The sequence below is a fragment of the Pristiophorus japonicus genome, chromosome 6 (assembly GCF_044704955.1).
Source record: "Pristiophorus japonicus isolate sPriJap1 chromosome 6, sPriJap1.hap1, whole genome shotgun sequence".
NCBI lineage: Eukaryota > Metazoa > Chordata > Chondrichthyes > Pristiophoridae > Pristiophorus > Pristiophorus japonicus.
In genome coordinates this window covers 139958866-139985639 of record NC_091982.1, presented here as the reverse complement: position 1 = coordinate 139985639, position 26774 = coordinate 139958866, and the positions used below count along the sequence as shown (strand labels likewise).

The window sequence follows — 26774 nt, the reverse complement described above, 5'->3', positions numbered from 1 at the left end:
TGAAGGAGTTTTGAGTAGAGCGCTTGCTTTGGGAGTCTTGTGTCTGGCATGCGAACGATATGGCCTGCCCAGCGGAGCTGATCAAGTTTGGTCAGTGTTTCAATGTTGGGATGTTGGCCTGGTCGAGGACGCTAACATTAGTGCGTCTGTCCTCCCAGGGGATTTGTATGATCTTGCGGAGACATCGTTGGTGGTATTTCTCCAGCGACTTGAGGTGTCTACTGTACATGGTCCACATCTCTGAGGGTATTACTACAGCCCTGTAGACCATGAGCTTGGTGGGCAGATTTGAGGGCCTGGTCTTCGAACACTCTTTTCCTCAGGCGGCCCAAGGCTGCACTGGCACATTGGAGGGAGGCGGTGTTGAATCTCATCATCAATGTCTACTCTTGTTGATAAGAGGCTGCCGAGGTATGGGAAATGGTTCACATTGTCCAGGGCTGCTTCGTGGATCGTGATGACTGGGGGGAAGTGCTGTGCGGCGAGGACAGGCTGGTGGAGGAATTTTGTGTTGCGGATGTTTAGCGTAAGGCCCATACTTTCGTACGCCTCAGTAAATATGTTGACTATTGTAATGTATGTACATAAGGTCTGCCCACCAACAGGGGGCACTACCATTGGAGGTCCTAGGGTCATAGGTACACTTGTGCTGGGCCCGGTATATAGCCTGAACTTCACCTTTGTATCTTCACTTCTGGAAGCCATTAAAGACTGACCAGGTTACACCTGGCCACTGGCTCACAGTACGGAGTTCATTGTATCATTTCATACACCATAACTATGTCCTGAAGTTCAGCCTCTGTATGTGAGCAGATGTGGGCGTCGTCTGCATACTGTAGCCCGACAACAGAGATTAGGGCGGTCTTGGACCTGGCCTGGAGTCGACGAAGGTTGAACAGGTTCTCACTGGTTCTGCAGTTTAGTTCCACTCCAGCCAGGAGCATATCGCGACCCACCTACACGCTCGTCCATGGTAGCTGGACCATCTCCTGAATAGCAGAAAGCCGTCCTGCACTCTCAGCTGGTTGCTTGGTCCTTGTGGATTCAGGCGCCTTGGTTGCTTTCTCGTATGGAGTCCGTTTCAAACCCCAGGAGCTCGGAGCCCGACGCCAAGGTTCTGCGGACAGTTGGCACACATGGCAGGAGGCTGGTGTCATCCTCTTCCAGCAACTTGAGCTCAAGGGGCTCAAACACGGGCCCTCCTCCCTCTCGTCTTCTTCATGACTCTGGGTGGTGGAGTTGGGAGCGGTGGAAATGGGTGATCTGGGGGAGGGGGGGAGGATGGAGGTGCCGCTGTATTGGGCTGGGGACAATGTCGGGGTGGGAGACGTTGGACGTTGGGGTCTGATGGCTCCTTTGAATGCTAGAGGTGGATGGTGTGCATTGATCAGTGCTGTCTGACTCATCATCTGCAAGTAGAGGACAACATTTCAGTCTGTGGGGGCAGGGGGGGAGGGGGCGGGTGTGGTGCTGGTCAAGCTGACATGTGAGCCGTGCCATCTCACATTGTGCCATCAAGGAGTTCCATCTCTACATGGGCACACTAGTAATGGCCGACAAAGTGTGCGGTAAACCGCGAGTGCCTTACCATTGCATGACCTTTGATGCCATGAGCGTGGCTCACACCAGAGATGAGTATAACCTTACCATGATGTAGCACAGGATCTGCATCATCCTTTGTGGTTGCACGGCGGCGGTCACCCACCAATGCCAACGCACGCTCCTCCAGGCTGCTCAATTCTATCACCTCTGCTGGGCCCACTCCCGTGGCACCCAGGCTGGCTGCTTTAGATGTATTTTTCTTCTGCACAAAGAAACATTGCAGCCTTTAGCCCCCACACACTCGCACATCTGGCACAGAATCTTTATGGAGTTGGACAGGAGGGATGCAGTAAATTTGTACTCACTCTTGCTGCCGCCATCAAATCGTTCCAACGTTTCCGGCATTGGTCCCCATCCTGCGCGATGTTGCCCATTGAGGACATGGCCTCACCAATCGCATCTGTTTTGGGGTGATGGAGGCTTGCCATGGCCATCCCGGGTGAGGTCTTTATACCTGCACTCCACCACCAATACTAGCTCCTCCAATTCCTCCTCATTAAACCAGGGAGCTCTGGGCCTGGCTTTGACAGTTGCAGATTTTTTCCCATTCATCCTCAATGATTAAAGGAATGGCTGCTGAAGACTCTGTGGCTCTCAATTTACAAGACTGTCCCCTTTACAACTCAGACTGAGCCCTCTCCAACTCCCTCTCCCATTCACAGCTGCAAGAGAGTGCTGTGCCTTTAAGCGCATGCGCAGATGTCCAATCAGCCTCAAATGCGGCCGAAATGACGTCAGGTGGGTGAAAAGCCGACAAAAAAAACCCAAATCTCGCGCATGCGCATTGCAGGGCCTCCAAAGTTGCACCTGCCGACTTCCGCTGACGCCCACACAACCTCGACGAAAATGGCTCCCGATGGGACCCGGCGGCAGCGGGAACCAAAAAGGTAGGTGCCTTACCAGACATCAATGTCGGGGCTTATGATTATGTGTGGTCAAAGTGGGGAATACTTTTTAGAATGCATCCAGGGCTTCCTAGATCAGGATGTTTCTTGTTCACCAAGGATAAAAGCATTGCTTGATTGAGATCTGGGAACATGAAATGGGATAAGTAACTGATTAGAGTAGGAAAATAGTCAGGAAATAGTGATCACAACTTTGTCAGGTTCAATGTAAGGATTGAAAAGGACTGTGAAAATTCAGGGATAAAGGGAACATCCAGTGATATGATGAGAGACCTGGGTAAAGAGAGATTAAAATTAAACTCGAACTTAAAACTTAGGGTGAACAATACTAAGGATAATTATGAAGAACATAAAATGTGTAGTAGGGAGGTGAAAAGGGAAAGCATATTAAAAGTAAAGTAGTTAAAATGTTGGGCCACTCAGGGATGAAGAAGAGAGTCTAATTGTGAAGGGTGAATTTATTGCAGTTATATTAAATGTCAGATATCAGATTTACAAATGATCATGGATGTGATTCACGAGGATGACACCAGGTATGAGGAATTCTAGTTATGAAGAGAGATGCAACACTGGGGCAATTTCACTGGAGAAGATAAAGGGAGATTTACTATAAGTTTCAAAATGATGCAGGGTTTTGATAGAGGTTCTTTGGTCATCCTGACCTCAGACTAATTGGGGCTGTGATTCTCGGCACCAGATTGGAGAGAATGTTTTCAGAGAGCAGGCAGAGACAAACCCCTCTCTGGTGAGTGGGCCAATAACGAAAGGCCCTAGATTCAAAATCATTGGTTCACGATCGAGAGGGGCGATGAGGAGAAATTTATTTTCACTCGCATGCTTGACCTGAAAAGGTGATGGCAGCAGATTCTGTAATTAATTGTAAAAGGGAGCTGTACGGGGACTTGAGGATGAGGAACTTACAGGGATACGGACAAAGACGTGGGGCTGAGTACTGTTCCTAGATGCCAGCACAGGCATGAACAAGTTCATCTTGGGGTCAAATGCGACACCAAGGTTGCGTGCGAACAGTGTGGTTCAGCTTTGGACAGTTGCCAAGGATAGTTCCTTGGGGGACACCAGAGGTAACGCTGTGGGAGCGGGAAGAGAAGCCGTTGCTGGTGATTCTCCGGCTACGATTAGATAGATAAGAATGGAACCAGGCGAGTGCAGTCCCACCCAGCTGGACATTGGTGGTGGAGAGATGTTGGAGGAGGATGGAGTGGTCAACTGTGTCACAGGCTGCAGACAGGTCCAGAGGACGAGGAGGGATAGTTTACTTTTGTCACAGTCACATAGCATGTCATTTGTGACTTTGATGAGAGCCGTTTCGGTACTGTGGCAGGCACGGAAACTGGATTGGAGAGATTCAAACATGGAGTTCTGGGAAAGGGAAGTTGGTGATGGGACAGTAGTTTGCATGGACGGAGGAGTCCAGGGTTGGTTTTTTGAGGAGAGGGGTGATGGCGACAGATTTGAAGGCGAGGGGACAGTACCTGAGGTGAACCGTTAACAATATCAGCGAACCTGGGAGCCAAGAAATAGTTCTTCCGATTTACCAGTTTCAATCAGGTTTATCAGACATGACCGACCTTTTAAAAATCCACGCTGGCACTCTCTGATCATCTGAAAATTATCAAGGTGTTCAGTCATTTTATCCTTAATTATAGACTCCAGTAATTTCGCGACAACAGATGTTAGGCTAACTGGTGTATAATTTCCTGTTTTCCCTCTCTTACCTTTCTGAAATAGCAGAGTGACATGCGCAGTTTTCCAATCTAAAGGAATGGTTCCAGAATCGAGAGAACTCTGAAAGATTATAGTTCGGGTATCTGCAATGTGCTCACCTACTTCCTTTAAAACACTTTGCGTACTTGGGCAGATTTGTGTGCATCTTTGGAAGTAGCTTAGTGAGTTGCAGTGAATGGTGAGACATAATGGTACCACCCAATGTTGATGAGTGTGAAAAGAATGGCTTGGGCATTGTAGGGATGCTTTATGGTGTTGGTGTGGGGTGGTGCCAACCTGGTGCATCATGTGACAGTCAGGGTGTACAGCGTGAAGTGAAGTAAATGTGGCCATGGTGAGGCCATCACTGGCCTCCCGGACAGCAATGTGGTCGGGTGCCAATACCCTGTGTCCTGTGCAGCATCAGGTGATTGTGGAGAAGGCTGGTGTTGATGTTGGTGTGCCTGGTGTTGCTCGTGTTGGGGCTGATTGTGGTGGGATTCTGAGGACCAAGGTGAGATTTTTTCAAGGGCACCATTGCTGCTGGAATAGATGGCAGCTGAAGTTAAGATGACAGAAGCGATCTGTCAATGGTGAGAGAGGTTGCTCCAAGGAGGTAACACTGGATAGAGAGTTCACTGCAAACCTCCATTAAGCCGAAAAGTGTATTCTAAATCCTGAAGGCTCCACTTTCTTTGAAATGGTAGCTTTTATACCACTTTTGCAGCTGTCAACTGTCGTGAACCTCATAAAAAACTTGGAAAAATCCTTTGGACCTGGTAAAATGCTGCTTAAATAGCTTGTTAACTAGCACAATTGCCTGGCACGTCTGCAAACCGCAGCCAGAACCGGCACTTGGGAAATTCGCACAGAGGTGGGTTCAAAGCGGACTTCCGCCCCGCTGTCAATCGCAGCCATTTTGACAGAGGTCCCGCCTCCAAATTCACACTCGCAGGGCTGGCAAAATTTTGGCCTTAGTAGCTGTTTCTCATTGGTCCCTTTCAAACACTACTTTGAACGCGATCATGTTCTGATCGTTATTAGATAAATGTTCATGCATCATTAAGCTGTTAACTGAATCATTATTCATTACTGAATCTAATATGTCCTTACCCCTGGTTGGTTCTAGGTTATATTGTTGCAGGAAATTGTCCTGAACACACTCAAGAAATTCACTGGCTTTCTGGCATGAGCGAAGTTGATTATCTGAATCTATATGGAAGTCAAAATCCTCCATTAAAACCACTCTGCCTTTACTACACGCTTGTCTAATCTCTGCATTTTTACAATCTAACACTTCACAGTTGCTACCAGGGGACCTATATAACAACTCCCACTACAGTCTTAAATCCGTTATTTCTTAATTCTACCCATAAAGTCTCCATTGCCTGTTTACCTCTCGTTGTATCCTCTCTTATCATTGAAGTGATTTCATCGTTAATCACTGTGGCTACTCCTCCCCTCCACCATTTTCCGACTCCTTTCTATCGACCTTATAACCGGGCATATTTAGTTCCCAGACCTGATCGTTTTGCAACCATGTCTCAGTAATAGCTATCCTGTTATACACTTGAAGCTGAATTTGAGCCTGTAATTCTTTCAATGTATTCCTTATACTCTACATTTGTATAAAGAATGCTTATCTGGGCCACACACCCTCCTAGCCTGTCCTTTAGCTGTAATGTTTTACTCAAATGTTGCTTGTTTCTCTCTCCTGGTTTAACCACTTTACATCTTTTAGTTTTCCCTTTACATGTAATGCCTAAAGCACAATTTCTGACTGTTACTCTATTCTTTTGTTTATTTTTGAACTATTATTTATATTACTATTTCCCCCTGAGCCCTCCCTCCATTTACTGGTTTAAAGTCCATGTGACCGCCCTATTTATCCTTCCCGCTAGGACACGGGTCCCAGCCCGGTTCAGGTGGAGCCTGTCCCAACGGTACAGTTCCTTCCTGTCCCAATACTGGTACCAGTGCCCCATGAAATGGAATCCCTCTTTCCCATGTCACTCCGTCAGCCATGTGTTTACCTCCCTAATCTGCTTATCCCTATGTCAATTTGCATGTGGCTCAGGTAATAATCCAGAGATTATAACCCTTGAGGTCCTGTTCTTTAATTTAGTTCCTAGTTCCTGGTACTCCCCAAACAGGACCTCTTCCCTACTCTTTCCTCTGTTGTTGGTCCCAACATGGACCACGACTGGATCCTCCCCCTCCCTCCCCAATATCCTTTCAAGCCACTTTGAAATGTTGAAGGGCCAAATGGCCTACTCCTGCACCTATTTTCTATGTTTCTATGTCCCTCACCCTGGCACCAGGTAGGCAACATGCCATGTGGGACTCTCGATCCTGATTACAAAGGATGCTGTCTGTCCCCTAATTATAGAATGCCCGACAACTACCACATTACACTTCCTCTCTTCCTCCTCCTCCCCCCCCATTGGACAGCCTCCTGCTCCAAGGTACCATGGCCAGCATTCTGGCTGTCCTTCCGACCGTCTTCATCCTTATCCTCACAGGTAGCAAGTACATTGTACCTGTTGGATAGGATCAGTCTCTGTGGATCCTCGTTCTCTATGCCTCCTGGGTTCCCCAAGCTCTGCTCACTATCGCTCACACCAACCCCGTTCTGATCCGGCACCTCCCTACGAGGTGTGACCGAGGTCTGGAGCAAACGGTCCAGATTCTCCTCCCCTCCCTTATGTGTCTCACCATTTGGAAAATAATCTGATTTGTCTTTTTTGGACCTCACACTTCCCCACATTGAACTCCATTTGCCATAGTTTTGTCCACTCACTTAATCTGTCTCTGTCTCTCTGCAACATCTTGCATTACTTACTATCCCTCCTAACTTAGTGTCACCTGCAAACTTGGTTATACAACTCTCTATTTCTTATTCCAAGTCATCAATAAATATGGTGAAAAGTTGTGGCCCCAGAATGGATCCCTGAGGATCCCTGCCTCATCCTGTCGCTCAGAGCATGTATTCTTTATCTCCACTCTCTGTCTCCTACCACCCAACCAATTTCTAATCCAAGTCAGAAGGCTACCTTTCTGGCCACTGGTTGATACTGAAGGCAATGGAGAGTAAACTGGGCGGGGTATAACACGGGTGGCCGATCTGGTGTTTGCAGCGTCACGCTGCACGAGTTCAGTTCCAATTACCCCCACCCCCCATCCCCACCCCCCAAGGTGTTTGCTTTATGCTGTAAAGATGTACTGTAAAGTCCAGCTTTAGTTTCAGATCCATGTTTATGTTTTTTTCTTCTGTTTTGACCCCTGGTCTTGCCAGGTCCAATAGCGACCATATCTGTCTTTCAGATGAGATGCTAAACCGAGGCCCCGTCTGCTCTCTCAGGTGGACATAAAAAATGCCATGGCAGTGTATCGAAGAAGAGCAGTGGAGTTATCCCTGGTGTCCTGGCCAATATTTATCTCTCACCCAACATAACAAAAAAACAAATTATCTAGTCATTATCACATTGCTGCTTGTGGGAGCTTGCTGTGCGCAAACTGGCTGCCGCATTTTCCACATTACATCAGTAACTACACTCCAAAGGTACTTTATTGGCTGTAAAGCGCTTTGTGATATCTGGTGAAAGACGCTATATAAATGCAAGTCTTTCTAAGTAACATGCAGCAAATGGGCCCTCTGACCTTTCCCTGACCTCTGCTCGCTGTGTTTTGTGCAGTGACATGGAACGCCAAAGCTGACAGCATCTCATTACCATGGCACCAACTCCGACATGTAGCGACACACTGTGCCACGGACATCACTCAGTGCTGGAGCGTGGCAGCCTTGCCTGATGGGTCCTTGTTTTTCTGTCCTCAGGTGCCATAACCCTGCCGACCGCTGCTATAGGCATGCTCCTGGGTGGATTCTATATGAAGCGTTTCAATTTATCACTGGTGAAGATCCCTTGGTCCGCAGCCTATGTTCTGATTATTACCATCGTTCTGACCATTCCTCTGTTTTTCATGGGATGCTCGACTCAGAAAATTGCTGGAATCAATTACAGTGATGATGTGAACAGGTAATCCTGCGTTTGGAAATAATTATCTGTCAGTGTAACAGAAAAGAGGAGAGGGGCCAATCACTTCATTTGTTTGTGACTCCATAAAGAAATAATGTAACGGATTTGTATAAATGTTCTCTATTTGCTCTGCTTGTTTAGATCAGAGCCCCACCACACCGCCCACTCGTCCCCCCCCCCCCGCATCGCACCGCCCAGCGTCCCCCGCACCGCTCAGTTCGCCTCTCCCACATCACCCAGCTCCCCCCTGCACCGCCCAGTCCCCCCCCACATCTCCCAGCCCCCCCCCTGCACCACCCAGTCCCCCCCCACACAGCCCAGTTTCCCCCCCCATCGCCCAGTTCCCCCCCCGCCATCGCCCAGTCGCCCTCCCAGTGCCCCCCACCCCCACACCGCCCAGTCCCCCCCATCGCACCGCCCAGTCCCCTCCCACCACCTGAACTGCCCAGTTCCCCCCTCCCCCCACACCGCCCAATTCCCAACCCCCCCGCACCGCCCAGTTCTCCCCCCGCCCCCAGTAGACAGAGAAGCTTGCTCTCAGGATTGCATCTTCACAGTACATGGGGCAGCCAAGGTCATTGTATTCACTTTCCCCCATGTCTGTGGAGTGTGCACCAATCTCCAGTCACACCCTCCCGCACCTACGCGGCTGAGGTTAGAGAGATTGCAGTGTAGAGAATTCTGGCTCCAAATCTGTGGTACCAAACCAAGATCTTGTACGGTTTGTCATACTGAGTGCCAATTATGATACACAAATTTACCATGGGACGGACATACACACACTCAGACACACGTGTACACACAGGCACACGTGTACTCACAGACACACATGCACACACAGACATACATGTATACATAGACATACGTGTACACACAGGCACAGGTGCATACACACGCAAACACATATACACCCCCAAACACGTTTCCATATGACATGCTTTGGCCGAAATAGCAATCTGTTCCAAGCTGTAAGCATTGTGGAGCTGCTGTGAATGCTGCTCCATGATATACTCACATCAAGGTGCGCATCCTTTGAATGCTATGAGCACTACCTTGCAACACTAATTAAGTCTGGCATTGGGCAAACTTTGCGTGCCCCGGATCAGGAGAGAAATACTCTGGTCCAGGAGATGCTGAGCTGAAAGAATGTGTCCTATAGTGTGGAACGACGATCTTTATGGAGGAATGTTTGTCAAATCTATTCTTCTGCAAAGTAAGAAAACTGCAGTAATTTTGGAGTGCTGATATCACAGCCAGGCATCTCAACGTGGACTCTGAGCTGAAAATCAATTTCAGCGAGAGCACAAATCATGCGACAGCAAATCAGCCGAGTGTTGTAAATCTCATCTGTTTTTCTGAAAAAGCAAATTGGCAGAGTATATAACGGGCAGCTGATTTACAACTGTGCATTTTATACTGTCGCCAAAGTTGTTTTAACTGTCTGTCCTGCTCCCGAATGGATGGCAACTTGAACTCTTTCGAGTTTGAATTGAGCAGTGGGTTTGAATAAAGTGCCGACATTATGATTGAAGGACCCAGGTTGAAATTTGACGCATTGAAGCTTATGCCTCTTCATTTATAACTACAACAATCTGTCCTAAAATACATATTATTTTAACTAAATCTGGAAGCTATTAAAGTTCATGGTAGTTATCGGATAGATCTTTAATAAAGACTCAATAGTCTGAATGGTTGGCAGTATTCCTTGGTCCTTGAATCTTGCTCTCGTATTCCTTTCTTGATTCTGCACTGCATGCACTATTATGCCCTGTCTTCATAATGTTCTGGCCTTCAATGTGTTTGTCCTGGACAGAATGATGTTTATATGAATTGCACTGATTCCATGAAAAGAGCACAGCTGGAAAGTATGCCCTGTAGTGTAGATAGGGAGGAATTCATTGTAGAAGGGTTACAGATATACTATTACACCGTACTTGTGTCAAACTGCTGCTGTCGAATTACAGCTCACCACATCTGATGCTCAGGGAATATTGCCTGGAACTTTTTAAACAGTTAACATAACAAATGGAGAGAGCAGCAAATACATCTGGTAGTGTTAGTCTAGTTCAGGACTGCTTCGTGAGTCAGTCTGCTCTGTGCCCCACTCCTCACTCCCAGGAGTTCTGTGGCAAAGAATGAACATTAGCAAGTGGTATATTGCACAACAGTGGCTCATCTGCTGCACCTCAGCCCCCCTCCCCCACCCCGCCACAATCCGCCTGATCTCCCCCGACACACTCCGCCTGATCTCCCCCGACACACTCCGCCTGATCTCCCCCGACATACTCCGCCTCAACCACCCCCCCCGACATACTCCGCCTCAACCCCCCCGACATACTCCGCCTCAACCCCCCCGACACACTCTGCCTCAACCCCCCCGACACACTCCGCCTCAACCCCGCTGACACTCCGCCTCAACCCCCCCGACATATTCCTCCTCAACCCCGCTGACACTCCGCCTCAACCCCCCCGACACACTCCGCCTCAACCCCGCTGACACTCCGCCTCAACCCCCCCGACACACTCCGCCTCAACCCCCCCGACACACTCCGCCTCAACCCCCCCGACACACTCTGCCTCAACCCCCCCCGACACACTCTGCCTCAACTCCCCCCGACACACTCCGCCTGAACTGCCCCCGCCACTCTGCCTCAACCCCCGCCGACACTTCGCCTCAACCCCCCCCGACACACTCTGCCTCAACCCCCCCCTGACACACTCTGCCTCAACCCCCCCCGACACACTCTGCCTCAACCCCCCCCGACACACTCTGCCTCAACCCCCCACGACACACTCCGCCTCAACACCCCTGACATACTCCGCCTCAACTCCCCCTGACACACTCTGCCTCAATCCCCCCCGACACACTCTGCCTCAACCCCCGCTGACACTCCGCCTCAACCCTCCCGACACACTCCGCCTCAACTGCCCCCTCGCCACACTCTGCCTCAACCCCCGCCGACACACTCCGCCTGAACTGCCCCCGACACACTCCGCCTCAACCCCCCCCGACATACTCCGCCTCAACTCCCCCCCTGACACACTCCGCCTGAACTGCCCCCGCCACTCTGCCTCAACCCCCCCCGACACACTCTGCCTCAACCCCCCCCTGACACACTCTGCCTCAACCCCCCCGACACACTCTGCCTCAACCCCCCCGACACACTCTGCCTCAACCCCCCACGACACACTCCGCCTCAACCCCCCTGACATACTCCGCCTCAACTCCCCCTGACACACTCTGCCTCAATCCCCCCGACACACTCTGCCTCAACCCCCGCTGACACTCCGCCTCAACCCTCCCGACACACTCCGCCTCAACCCCCCCCGACACACTCTGCCTCAACCCCCCACGACACACTCCGCCTCAACCCCCCCCCGACATACTCTGCCTCAACCCCCCCGACACACTCCGCCTGAACTGCCCCCGCCACTCTGCCTCAACCCCCGCCGACACTCCGCCTCAACCCCCCACGACACACTCCGCCTCAACCCCCCCCGACATACTCCGCCTCAACTCCCCCCCTGACACACTCCGCCTGAACTGCCCCCGCCACTCTGCCTCAACCCCCGCCGACACACTCTGCCTCAACCCCCCCGACACACTCTGCCTCAACCCCCCCCTGACACACTCTGCCTCAACCCCCCCCGACACACTCTGCCTCAACCCCCCCCGACACACTCTGCCTCAACCCCCCACGACACACTCCGCCTCAACACCCCTGACATACTCCGCCTCAACTCCCCCTGACACACTCTGCCTCAATCCCCCCGACACACTCTGCCTCAACCCCCGCTGACACTCCGCCTCAACCCTCCCGACACACTCCGCCTCAACTGCCCCCTCGCCACACTCTGCCTCAACCCCCGCCGACACACTCCGCCTCAACTGCCCCCTCGCCACACTCTGCCTCAACCCCCGCCGACACACTCCGCATCAACCCCCCCGACACACTCTGCCTCAACCCCCCCCCGACACACTCTGCCTCAACCCCCCCCCGCCACACTCTGCCTCAACCCCCCCGACACTCTCTGCCTCAACCCCCCCCCGTCGCACACTGCCTCAGCCCGCGCACCCCCCCCAACTCCCCCGCTCTCCGTCTCAGCCACTGAGATGTTTGGGTTCTGATCTGTTACTCATGGTCCATGGAACTTTTGATTCAAATTAAAGTCATGGTTTGTGGTGTAACATAATTAAAAATTTAATTCGTCCAAAAAGCATTCCTTTGTCCTGTGACCTGAATTTCTGAATTGGGGCGGTGAAATTGATGGCATTTGTTTTGATTTGAATTAAGATACAATTAAACTGTTTGGTTTGACGTTGTGTAATTTCTGGCTCTTCGCAGCTCCTCTATGTTCAATCTCAAGGCTGACTGTAATGCTCATTGCTTCTGCTTTGATTACACTTACAACCCGGTGTGTGGGGCTGATGGTATCGAATATATCTCACCGTGCCAAGCTGGCTGCACTCACTATACCTTCAACTACTCCACCAGGAGGATTATGGTAAGTGTTTGAGATTTACAGAAAGAAACTTCGACTTCATCCACTCTGTTCAAAAATATTTTCTCTGCCAATTTCAACATGTACAGTGCTGAGCAACAGAGGCTGTGGTGAAGGAACGGTCATTCAAAGGGACCGCTACTGTCGTTTAAGGTTTGATGGAACGTGTTATGTCTTTAATACTCTTATGAATGACTCCACGAGGTCTAGTATTATACTTGAGCTGTTGTGACCTTAGTCCCATTTATTGTAACTCCAGATTGAGGCACAAGCATGGTGGGCAGCCTTTTATACTGGGCCCTGCACACCTATGCAGGTGACCCTCAGATCTCCCACCACAGTGCCCTCTAGTGGCACACCTTATGTGACTATGCAGTTAGTGTTCATGGTCTACATACATGACATCACTTTCCCCCAAGTCTTTAATGCAAATTGACTCGTACATTGACGGTGACCTGGGCTTTGCCATTGGTTGACCATTGGAGGGTCGCTTCTAGCTTGGGTGGGTTAGTAGTGAGATTTGTTGCCAGTGGAGGTCCCTGTGGTTTCTGGTTGTGAGTCCATGACTACTCCATTCTCCCCCCCACACAGAGATCATGCTAATGGCCCGTTACATGCAAGTTGCATTCAAGTTCATCACATGGGTTTTACATCTTGGTACATTTGTTGGATGGATTACAGTTGCGTTTCTTTTTGTGTGGTACATTTACATGATCAGTACAGGTATATCAGTATAGGTACACAAGGACAGTCTAGTTCCAGCACGGCCGGATGAGATCCAGGTCGTCTGATGTTGGCGCAGCGCCCCATGCTAGTGGGTCTATGCATGAGGTGAGCTCATTTTGCTCGAGTTGAGGAGCTCAGGGCTCTTGCCGTTACTCCTAGTGTCGGGCAGGCCCAAAGACAGCTGATGTGTCTGTGACCTCCCTGTCCTTTTCGTTTGCACAGTGTCGCTGCTGCTCCCTGGGAAGCGGTCTGAGCGAGTGTGCGTTGCGATGGTGAGTAAGCGACGGTGGGGCTGCCTCATCTTGTCTAGCAGTTCACAGGGGACTGCTGACTCGCTGTCCTTGAGGGCACCATTCTGAGCACTCTCTAGATTGGGATCCTGGCTGGTCCAGGTCCCGTTCGGAGGAGCCGTTGCGGGTGACCCTTCGCTCTTGGGCATTGCCGTGGTGGCGAGTGGGTTTGTGGGCTGTGCCTTTTCCACCCGGGTGGTGGGCGACGGTAGCCGACTGTGAGCATTGGCGCACAGTCGGCTACCGTTTCTGGCCCGTGGCGGTTCATGCCATCAGATGCCTGCAATGTTAAACCGATCTGAGGCAGGGTATCTCTACCGGTGCCTCTGCTCTCCGGGAATCGTTTACTCTGCAGCTTGTCTACTTCTGTCAGCTGTGGGGACATTTTATGACACATCGTTCTGGTCCCGGGGATGCAGACTACATCATTGGTTGCCTGCTGGACCTATATACGACCGTTAGGTGTTTGCCCGCTACATTGGCTGATTGCAATTTTCACCCGACATCGCTCAACAACATTTTGCTCGTTACAGCTGGACTTTTACATTGCTTACCAATTTCAAGCAGTTCATTCAAAAATGGCAGGTTGTTGGCCTCCTTTAAAATGGCCTTACTACTTTTACCCCAATCGTCTTGCTTGCGTGGAACCAGGTGTCGTTGCTCCATTAGCGCTGCACCTCCATGGTTGAACGGCGTCTTTTCCCTGTCCATGATGTCGACTGCCGCGATCTTTCCCAGGGATTCTGCCACTGAAGCTGGGAAGGCACCCTCGGATCCAATTTTCCTCCCTGGGAGTCCTGCCACTGAAATTGGGAAGGTGATTTCGGGTCGTCTCAGCCGGATCATCACCACGCAGTCATGGTGAGCGGTCTGTGCCTCGGGGACTGCGTGGATCTGCTCTCCGGCGCCTGGTCCAACCGAAGGTGGGGGCCTGCTCTGCCTCTGAGCACGGGGGATGTCGATCGCTGGAGGGATGAAGTCTTCCCAGTTCCAATGAATCTTCCCCATCCATCTTCTTCCAAGTAGCGTTGGTCCATCACCTGAAACAATCCACAATGGTAAATTGTGCACCTTGCCATCATGGGATACATTTACATCCGCACTACCAACAACTGATACCAGTTCCTTGGTGTAGGTGTGCAGCTTTGCCTGAACCAGGACCAGCTTGGGTCATTCAGTTTGATCATTCCATAGCCTCTCAAAGGCTTCCTGGCTCATTACTGACTGACTCGCCTCTGTGTCCACTTCCATTATCACTGAAGGACAATCTGTGGTGCAAGTATATACTCCATACACTTCATCCTGGGACTGAGCTGCCTCTCTAGCCATCTCCTCGTAGTCCGCGCTGGATTCACAGCCATCTACTGACTCCTCTTCTACAGCTCTTTTGCACATTTGCTGGAGGTGGCCCTTTGTGCTGCAGCCTTTGCACACATCGTCTCTGAGTGACACTGATGAGCCCTGTGATTACCTCCGCAATGCCAGCATGGTGCTACTCGACTTACGTTTGCACAGCGGATTCTGAGTTAAAGGACTCGGAGGCCTGTACGCTCTGGCTTGGGCAGATTCACATTCAACAGTTCTGCCTGTGAAAGGCGCCAAACTGGATGAGGTCCTACAAGATGAATTTAGGGAGCTAGGAGCTAAATTAAAAAGTAGGACCTCAAAAATAGTAATCTCAGGATTGCTACCAGTGCCACGTGCTAGTCAGAGTAGTAATCGCAGGATAGCTCAGATGAATATGTGGCTTGAGGAATGGTGTAGAAGGGAGGGATTCAAATTCCTGGGACATTGAAAAAAAAACTGGTTCTGGGGGAGGTGGGACCAGTACAAACTGGGCGGTCTGCACCTGGGCAGGACCAGAACCAATGTCCTAGGGGGAGTGTTTGCTAGTGCTGTTGGGGAGGGGTTAAACTAATATGGCAGGGGATGGGAACCTATCCAGGGAGACAGAGGGAAGTAGAATGGGGACAGAAGCAAAAGATAGAAAGAAGAAAAGTAAAAGTGGAGGGCAGAGAAACCCAAGGCAAAAAGCAAAAAGGGCCACATTACAGCAAAATTCTAAAGGGGCAAAGTGTGTTAAAAAGACAAGCCTGAAGGCTCTGTGCCTCAATGCGAGGAGTATTCGTAATAAGGTGGACGAATTAACTGCGCAGATAGCTGTTAATGGATATGATGTAATTGGCATCACGGAGACATGGATCCAGGGTGACCTAGGCTGGGAACTCAACATCCAGGGGATTCAACATTCAGGAAGGATAGACAGAAAGGAAAAGGAGATGGGATGGCGTTGCTGGTTAAAGAGGAAATTAACACAATAGTAAGGAAGGATATTAGCTTGGATGATGTGGAATCTGTATGGGTGGAGCTACGGAATACCAAAGGGCAGAAAATGCTAGTGGGAGTTATGTACAGACCACCAAACAATAGTAGTGAGGTTGGGGACAGCATCAAACAAGAAATTAGGGATGCGTGCAATAAAGGTACAGCAGTTATCATGGGCGACTTTAATCTACATATTGATTAGGCTAAACAAACTGGTAGCAATGTGGTGGAGGAGGATTTTCTGGAGCGTATTTGGGATGGTTTTCTAGACCAATATGTCGAGGAACCAACTAGTAGGCTGGCCATTCTATACTGGGTGATGTGTAATGAGAAAGGCCTAATTAGCAATCTTGTGCGAGGCCCCTTGGGGAAAAGTGACCATAATATGGTAGAATTCTTTATTAAGATGGAGAGTGACACAGTTAATTCAGGGACTAGGGTCCTGAACTTAAGGGCAGGAAGCAGAGAGTCGGGATAAAGTGGTTCTTTTCAGAATGGCAGGCAGTGACTAGTGGGGTGCTGCAGGGCTCAGTGCTGGGACCCCAGCTATTTACAATATACATTAATGATTTAGATAAAGGAATTGAGTGTAATATCTCCAAGTTTGCAGATGACACCAAGCTGGGTGGCGGTGTGAGCTGTGAGAAGGAGACTAAGAGGCTTCAGGGTGACTTGGACAGGCTAGGTGAGTGGGCAAACGCATGGCAGATGCAGTATAATGTGCATAAATGTTAAGTTTTCCACTTTGGTGGCAAAAACACGAAGGCAGAATATTATCTGAATGCCTGCAGATTAGGAAAAGGGGAGGTGCAACGAGACCCGGGTTTCATGGTACATCAGTCATTGAAAGTTGGCATGCAGGTACAGCAGGCGATGAAGAAGGCAAATGGTATGTTGACCTTCATAGCTAGGGGATTTGAGTATAGGAGCATGGAGGTCTTATTGCAGTTGTACAGAGCCTTAGTGAGGCCTCACCTGGAATATTGTGTTAGTTTTGATCTCCTAATCTGAGGAAGGATGTTCTTGCTATTGAGGGCTTGCAGCGAAGGTTCACCAGACTGATTCCCGGGATGGCAGGACTGACATATGGGGAAAGACTGGATCGACTGGGCCTGTATTCACTGGAGTTTAGAAGGATGAGAGGGGATCTCATAGAAACATATAAAATTCTGACGGGACTGGACAGGTTAGCTGCAGGAAGAATGTTCCCGATGTTGGGAAAGTCCAAAACCAGGGGACATCGTCTATGGATAAGGGGTCAGCCATTTAGGACTGAGATGAGGAGAAACTTCTTCACTTAGAGAGTTGTTTATCTGTGGAATTCCCTCCCGCAGAGACTTGTTGATGCCAATTCGTTGGATATATTCAAGAGCGAGTTAAATATGGCCCTTACGGCTAAAGGGATCAAGGGGTATGGAGAGAAAGCAGGAAAGGGGAATGATCAGCCATGATCTTACTGAATGGTGGTGCAGGCTCAAAGGGCTGAAAGGCCTACTCCTGCACCTATTTTTCTATTCTATTTACAGTACTTGCCGGGTTTGAGCCCTGAGAGTGAGTCATCATCTGCTTAGAGCTGCAGCTTGAGGTCATGAACGCCTGGCTGATGCTGATGGCCTTCTGCAGAGTGACAGTGGTTTTGGCAGACAGTAGCCTGTGAAGAAGGGCCTCATGACCGATGCCAATTATGAAGACATCTCGCAACGTATTGGCGAGGTATGCGCCAAATTCACACGGTCCTGCCAGTCTCCTGAGGTCGGCAGCGTACTTCGCGATTTTCTGGCCCTCGGGGCGGTGGTGTGTATAAAATCGATACCTGGCCATGAAGATGCTCTCCTTCAGTTTGAGTTGGTCCCGAATGAGCACTTTCAGCTCCTCGTATGACTTGGTCGTCGTTTTCTCTGGTGCAAGCAAGTCCCTGACGAGACCGTAGACCGTGGGCTCACAACTGGTCAACAGGATAGCTCTGCGCTTATCTGCCAGCGTGGCCGGATCATAGTCTACCAGGTCATTTGCTATGAAATATTGGTCAAGCCGCTCCATAAAGGCTTCCCAATCTTCACCCTCTGAGAACTTTTCTAATGCACCAACATGAAAGTTCGTAATCTCGTTGGTAGTTGTTATGTCTTTAATACTCTTATGAATGACTCCACGAGGTCTAGTATTGAGCTGTTGTGACCTTAGTCCCATTTATTGTAACTCCAGAGTGAGGCACAAGCACGGTGGGCAGCCTTTTATACTGGGCCCTGCACACCTATGCAGGTGACCCTCAGGTCTCCCACCACAGTGCCCTCTGGTGGCACACCTTATGTGACTATACAGTTAGTATACATGGTCTACATACATGACAGAAACTTCATCTACTTTTCTCTTCACTTTTAGAAACCTCCACAAAGCACATCTGTGAGATGAATTGTTGGGCCTTGCTTCCTGGCATGGCATCTCTTTTCTTGAGCCACTAGTTATAAGGCTCCTTGTGACAGGTCTTTGTTAAAGGATTCTGTATAAACACAAATCATTGTTGCTGCAAGTGTACAGAACACAAGGACAACATTCACAAACCACAAGCAAGACTCCAGCTGTTTCTTATTACAGGGTGAAAATCAGACTAGTACATTGGCAAATAGACTCATCTGGGCCCATTATCCTGACCCTACCCCCCTGGAAATCCACAATTCCCATGGCACAAAGTTCAAGAAGAAGGAGTGAAGAACCGAGTTGCTCGGTCTCCGCCTGTAATGTATTTGCTTCATGAGTTCTTTGCTTAAGAATTCATAGCAACACATTGCTATTATGAACTAGTTGGTTTATTAGCAAAGGTTTAACAATCACACTACACATTACCAGTTCAGCCACCAGGCTCACAACCACCTGCCTCATCGTGGATCCCCCGAACCCAACTGCCTGGGGTTTTATTGAGTCTTGGGAACATCACGTGACTGGCTAAGCCACTCACAGGTCCACAGCTCGACCAACCTGTGAGCGTACTCACCGGTGCATACATTACAGTGCCCATTTTGATCAGCCCCAGGATTTCCGGCGTTCCCTTGAGGACAGCGTGAAGCTGGGCCTGGAATAGGTGCAGGCCCATCAGAGCTCTGCAGGTGAGATAGGGAGGGGCTGTTCTGAGCCTCCTTCCATAATCCCCAGGCCAGGTGCTAAGCATGCGGCTGTGGACTGTCTCAGACTCCATTGAGCAGAGGATCGAATGGGAAGATCCTGGGGGCAATCAGAAGACATTTGGTAGGCCTTCCTTGGATTGGAACAGACTTCCATCACACGCTGCCTGCTCATCTCTGCAGATATTATTGATTTCAGGTTAAGGAGACACGTTAGCATATACTGCGCCCAGCTTCCCCTGTTGGGAAGACTCCATTAGGTAGTACATCTGCAGATAGAAATGAGCCATGTTTCCAACCCACACATTTCCCCTTCCTCTTTCTGCTGTTTACATCAAGGCTTCTCCTCAAAGAATGCATTTTAGCAGCCTTTGTGTGTTCATTTAGGAACTGGGGTATAGAGAGTACTGCCTTGTGGGTGGGATGGTAAGAAGAGGCGTTGGTGTAACAGTCACTGAGTGCAGTGAGCATCGTTGATGGTGTCTGAGAGGTGAACAGCCATAGAGGTTTACAGTATGGAACTGCATCCATTCATCCATCGAGTGTTTGATAGAGCAACACAAAACTAATCCCACTGCCCCGCTCTCTCCCCATAGTATATAAGAACATAATAACATAAGAAATAGGAGCAGGAGTAGGCCATACGGCCCCTCGAGCCTGCTCCACCATTTAATACGACCATGGCTGATCCGATCATGGACTCAAGTCCACTTCCCTGCCCGCTCTCCATAACCCCTTATTCCCTTATCGTTTAAGAAACTGTCTATTTCTGTCTTAAATTTATTCAATTTCCCAGCTTCCACAGCTCTCTGAGGCAGCGAATTCCACAGATCCACAACCCTCTGAGAGAAGAAATTTCTCCTCATCTCAGTTTTAAATGGATGGCCCCTTATTCTAAGATCATGCCCTCTAATTCTAGTCTCCCCTATCAGTCTCTGCATCCACCTTGTCAAGTCCCCTCATAACCTTATACATTTCGATAAGATCACCTCTCATTCTTCTGAATTCCAATAAGTAGAGGCCCAACCGACTCAACCTTTCCTCATAAGTCAACCCCCTCATCTCCGGAATCAACTTAGTGAACCTTCTCTGAACTGCCTCTAAAGCAAGTATATCCTTACGTAAATATGGAAACCAAAACTGCACACAGTATTCCAGGTGTAGCCTCGCCAATACACTGTACAACTGTAGCTAGACTGCTTTTATACTCCATCCCCTTTGCAATAAAGGCCAAGATTCCATTGGCCTTCCTGATCACTTGCTGTACCTGCATAGTAACCTTTTGTGTTTCATGCACAAGTACCCCCAGGTCCCACTGCACTGCAGCACTTTGCAATCTTTCTCCATTTAAATAATAATTTACTCTTTGACTTTTTCTGCCAAAGTGCATGACTTCACACTTTCCAACATTATACGCCATCTGCCAAATTTTTGCCCACTCACTTAGCCTGTCTATGTACTTTTGCAGATTTTTTGTGTCTTCCTCACACATTGCTTTTCCTCCCATCTTTGTATCATCAGTAAACTTGGCTACGTTACACTCGGTCCCTTCCTCCAAGTCGTTAATATAGATTGTAAATAGTTGGGGTCCCAGCACTGATCCCTGCGGCACCCCACTGGTTATTGATTGTCAACCCGAGAATGAACCATTTATCCCAACTCTCTGTTTTCTGTTCGTTAGCCAATCCTCTATCCATGCTAATATATTACCCCCAACCCCGTGAACTTTTATCTTGTGCAGTAATCTTTTAGGTGGCATCTTGTCAAATGCCTTCTGGAAATCCAAAATACTACATTCACTGGTTCCCCTCTATCCACCCTGTTCGTTACATCCTCAAAGAATTCTAGCAAATTTGTCAAACATGACTTCCCCTTCATAAATCCATGCTGACTCTGCCTGACCGAATTTTGCTTTTCCAAATGTCCTGCTACTGCTTCTTTAATAATGGACACCAGCATTTTCCCAACCACAGATATTAGGCTAACTGGTCTATAATTTCCTGCTTTTTGTCTGCCTCCTTTTTTAAATAGGGGCGTTATATTTGCAGTTTTCCAATCTGCTGGGACCTCCCCAGAATCCAGGGAATTTTGATAAATTACAACCAATGCATCCACAATCCCTGCCGCTACTTCTCTTAAGACTCTTGGGTACAAGCCATCAGGTCCAGGGGATTTATCCGCCTTTAGTCCCATTATCCTACTGAGTACCACCTCCTTAGTGATTGTGATTGTGTTAAGTTCCTCCCCTCCTATAGCCCCTTGACTATCCACTGTTGGAATATTATTAGTGTCCTCTACCGTAAAGACTGTTACGGTCCTGTATCAATCCCAAACTAATCCCACTGCCCTGCTCTCTCCCCATAGCCCTGTATCAATCCCAAACTAAGCACATTGCCCCATCTCCATAGCCCTGTATCAATCCTAAACTAATCCTACTGCGCTGCTCTCTCCCCAAAGCCCTGTATCAATCCCAAACTAATCCCACTGCCCCGTTCTCTCCCCATAGCCCTGTTTCAATTCCAAACTAATCCCACTGCCCCGCTCTCTCCCCATAGCCCTATATCAATTCCAAACTAATCCCACTGCCCTGCTCTCTCTCCTTAGCCCTGTATCAATCCCAAACTAATCCCACTGCCCCACTCTTTCCCCAAACTCCTGTATCAATCTCAAACTAATCCTACTGTCCCGCTCTCTCCCTGTGGCCATGTATCGATCCCAAACTAATCCCACTACCCTGCTCTCTCCCCATAGCCCTGTATCAATCCCAAACTAATCCCACTGCCCTGCTCTCTCTCCTTAGCCCTGTATCAATCCCAAACTAATCCCAAACTAATCCCACTGCCCCACTCTTTCCCCAAAGTCCTGGATTAATCTCAAACTAACCCCACTGTCCCGCTCTCTCCCTGTGGCCATGTATCGATCCCAAACTAAGCTCACTACCCTGCTCTCTCCCCATAGCCCTGTATCAATCCCAAACTAATCCCACTGCCCCGTTCTCTCCCCATAGCCCTTTATCAATCCCAAACTAATCCCACTGCCCCGTTTTCTCTCCATAGCCCTGTATCAATCCCAAACTAATCCCATTGCCCCGTTCTCTCCCCATAGCCCTGTATCAATCTCAAACTAACCCCACTGTCCCGCTCTCTCCCTGTGGCCGTGTATCGATCCCAAATTAATCCCACTACCCTGCTCTCTCCCAATAGCCCTCATCAATCCCAAACTAATCCCACTACCCCGCTTTCTCCCCATAGCCGTTTATCAATCCCAAACTAATCCCACTGCCCCGTTCTCTCCCCATAGCCCTGTTTCAATTCCAAACTAATCCCACTGCCGCGCTCTCTCCCCATAGCCTTTTATCAATCCCAAACTAATCCCACTGCCCCGTTTTCTCTCCATAGCCCTGTATCAATCCCAAACTAATCCCACTGCCCCACTCTTTCCCCATAGTCCTGTATCAATCCCAAACTAATCCCACTGCCCCACTCTTTCCCCATAGCCCTGTATCAATCCTAAACCAATTCCAGTGACCCATTCTCCCTGGAAGGTGAGGAGAAGGGGAACCCTATCTTGGGTCCATCACCAGCCACCACATTCAACGGATCATCTTCTGCCATTACCGTCACCTCCAGTGTGATCCCACCACTAAACACTTCTTTCCCTCTCCTCTCAGCATTGCGAAGGGATCATTCCCTCTGCGACACCCTGGTCCACTCCTTTATCACCCCCACCAACCACCATCCCTTTCCCATGGCACCTTCACATGCAAGAGCAGGAGATGCAACACTTGCCTTTTTACCTCCTCCCTTCCCACTATCCAGGGCCCCAAATACTCCTTCCAGGTGAAACAGTGAATTACTTGTACTGCTTTCAATTTAGTATATTGTATTCGCTGCTCAAGATGTGGTCTCCTCTACATTGGGGAGACCAAACGCAGATTGGGTGACCGGTTTGCGGAACACCTCCATTCAGTCTGTAAGTGTGACCCTGAGCTTCCGGTCGCCTGTCACTTTAATTCCCCGCTCCACTCCCACTCTGACCTCTCCGTCCTCGGCCTCCTACACTGTTCCAATGAAGCTCAACGCAAGCTCGAGGAACAGCATCTCATCTTTCGATTAGGCACTTAACAGCCTTCTGGACTGAGTTCTGCAATTTCAGATCATATCCTTTGCCCCTATTGATTCACATAGCAGCTGTTGATGTTTCTGCCGTTTAAATCTCCTGTGGACCCACCTTTTGTTTCTTTTCTTGTCCCATTACCAGTTCCTTTCACCTTGCACCATCATCCCTTTTGTCATTTATTCTCTCCTGCCTTCCACTCTATCACAGACCTTCCTTTTTGAGCTTTCCTCCCCTATCCCTTTCCCTACCCCAGCACTTTAAACCTGTTACATCTCCAACCTTTTCCAGTCTGACAAAAGGTTATCGACCTGAAACGTTTTCTCTGTTTCCCTCTCCACAGATGCTGCCTGACCTGCTAAATATTTCCAGCGTTTGTTTTTATTTCTCTCCCCATAGCCCTGTTCAATCCTTCTCTAATCTCACTGCTCAACTCTTTCCCCATAGCCCTGTAGCAAACCAAAACTAATCCCACTGCCAAAACTCCTCTCATCTCCTTACCCCTCCCCTTCCCCTCCCCCTCCCTACCGCTCTGCCTAGCAGCACATGGGTCAATCCCTTTCTTCCACTGCTTTTACACCCAGTACGTGCGTTTTTTCTGTAATGCAGACCCTTTTTATGTGGACAGGTTGTTAGGCTGACCACAGTTTCTCCTGAGGTGTCCAGCTGAATGTGATGATCTGGTGAGGACGTGGGAAGATTCACCATTCCTTGCCACTCCTCTCGGACACAAGCACCCCACTAGATGTCACCCCAAGAGTCAGAATGTGAAATTCTGGTGTGCTGCTAGCTGAGGCTGCCTTGTGTGGGGCTCAAACCCATTCGCTTCTGACTCAGGCAGGAGAGCTACCACTGAGCCCAGGCTCACTCACAGAGCAAAACATGGGAAAAGAACGTGCGTGCAAAGTAGTTAAAAAATGCATTGTGGACAAAGGGCCAGATCTAATGCTGTGGTATTTGTCAAGATACTTCATTTGACCAAGGAAATACTTTTAATTTTGCATGCAGTTTTTTTGAAGAATAACTTTTACTTTTCTTAAACTAGCACAAAGTGTCATATTTTTGTTTAACGAGTATTAAAGGGCCTGACTGTCATGGAAACTTCTTTCTTTTATAAACAGTAGACCTTGACCAAGCTAAGTTCCAAACACCTTTCAATTCACATAACACGCAACCCAATCACACTCAATCAATCACACCAAACTCAACCAATCACACCAAACACACTCAATCACACCAAATTCAATCACACCAAACTCAATCAATCACACCAAACTCACCCAATCACAATCACACCAAACTCACCCAATCACACCAAACTCACCCAATCACATTAAACTCAATCACACCAAACTCAACCAATCACACCAAATCACACCAAACTCAACTAATCACACTCAATCACACCAAACACACTCAATCACACCAAACTCATCACACCAAACTCAACCAATCACACCAAACATACTCAATCACACCAAACATCTTTTAGCTCTTCAACTCACAGCCTCTCCCAAACTCCTACTTTCCCACAAACTCCTCTTTTATGCTCACCTGGCCGGGAAAAGTCTCCTCCCACTCCAGGTGCAATTATCTTTAAAGGCAAGGTTCTTAAAGGGGCCATACCCTTTCTCGGGGACCAGAGCGCTCATCAGCCTGCAATACTAGATTAATCCACGGGTAAAATGAAACAGTTATAAAGTATTCCACCTTGGCTGTACAAGGGATTCAGAGAATGCAATACGTATATACCCTACACTGAGCCACTTCTGGAACTTCAGTCAATCATTTCCAATATAGGGGGTCAACTTCCATCAACAGTTGTTCGCTATAATATAATAAATGTATAGCATAGAATTATACAGCACAAGAGTCCATTCAGCTATCTTCTTCTTTCGTATGGTAGTAGCAAAACAAATCAAAAGTCAATATCTAAGTCGGATATTCAGGCAAAGTTTCCGGTGTAACAGCATGGATATCTTGTAGGCTACCTGCAAATTTCCTGAGGGCAGTGCTCAATGATGTGCTCCAGGATCTGATTAGGAACTCCACAGTCGCATGATGGGGATTCTTTAATCTTCCGACGGTACATTGGGCAGTCTTTATGTACAAGGGTTTGCTGGGGATCTACTCAAGTCACTGCCCTTCTTCCCCATGATCCAGGCCTACAACAACTGTAGCTGCATTCAGACATCTAGCAATGAGGACTCTGCTCAGCCTGAGCACTGCAAGGTCAGCTGCTCCTACCTGCTTCTCCCAATGATCTTTAGCATCTCTTTCGTTGGACTGGTAGCTGCTCTCACCCACAATCCTCTCTACATGGTAGTGCTACGGTAAGTGTTCGGAGCTGTGACTGAGTTTCCTCTCATGTCCTGTCTCTCCTCCTTAAACCTACCTCTTGGGCCAAACTTTTGCTCACCTGTCCTAATATCTCCTTTTTTTGTCCGGTCGCAATTTTTAGCTGGTTACACTTCTGTGAAGCGCCTTGGGGTGTTTTACTACGTTAACGGCACTATATAAATGCGAGTTGTTGTGTCTTTACTAACACACAAATTAATCCCACCCCTTCGTTTTATGGGCAGATAATCATGTGCTGGTGAGCGTGGTGAAGTGGGCCCTCAAGGCCACCATATGTGCTTCACAATTCGAGGCTCTGCTTCTGTTTGTGCTGGTCAATCTTTAACCTGTGGTCAGTTAAATGATATGGAAGGATAGCTCCTGAATGACACAGTGGGGACAGGCACCACCGAGTGTAATAGTGCTCTTAAAGCCTAGCAAAGGCCCAGGTTGATCATTGTTTTGTGTTGAATTAGCTGATCTTAGCCCAGGCTGAGGTGGGGTGCACTCCCAGGCTCAGGAGATGAAAACTGTCCAGCAATTTGTTCCTGATCGCTAGCCACCAATCCTACTGCAAGTTGAGGAACGATTGGAGATGCTGGGTCTGTTTTCTTTGGAACAGAGGAGGCTGCAGGGAGACCTCATTGAGATGTATAAAATTATAAAGGGCCTAGATAGAGTGGATAGGAAGGACTTATTTCCCTTAGCAGAGGGGTCAACAACCAGAAGGCATAGATTTAAAGTAATTGGGTGATGGTTAGAGGGGATTTGAGGGGAAATGTCTTCATCCGGAGTGTGGTGAGTGTTTGGAGCTCACTGTCTGAAAGGGTGGTAGAGGCAGAAACCCTCAGCACATTTAAAAAGTACTTGGATGTGCACTTGAAGTGATGTAACCTACAGGGCTATGTACCTAGAGCTGGAAAGTGGGATTAGGCTTGATAGCTCTTGGTCGGCCAGCATGGACACGATGGACCGAAATGGCCTCCTTCCGTGCTATAAATTTCTATGATATCCATGAATGGATGGCAGCTGAGGATACGGCGGAATAGTGAAGATCCAAAATTGGTTACCGAGTATTTTTGTATATGTTTT

General features: G+C 48.8%; 1 protein-coding gene across 1 annotated transcript in view; it reads left to right on the top strand.

Annotated features, from left to right (window-relative positions):
• The window catches only part of LOC139265791 (solute carrier organic anion transporter family member 2A1-like), a 163372-nt gene that overhangs the window by 86468 nt on the left and 50130 nt on the right, over positions 1 to 26774 (top strand). The window contains exons 9-11 of the mRNA XM_070883220.1: positions 8068 to 8269; positions 12616 to 12775; positions 25509 to 25678. Coding sequence (XP_070739321.1) covers positions 8068 to 8269; positions 12616 to 12775; positions 25509 to 25678 — 532 coding nt within the window. The remainder of the gene's footprint in view (positions 1 to 8067; positions 8270 to 12615; positions 12776 to 25508; positions 25679 to 26774) is intronic.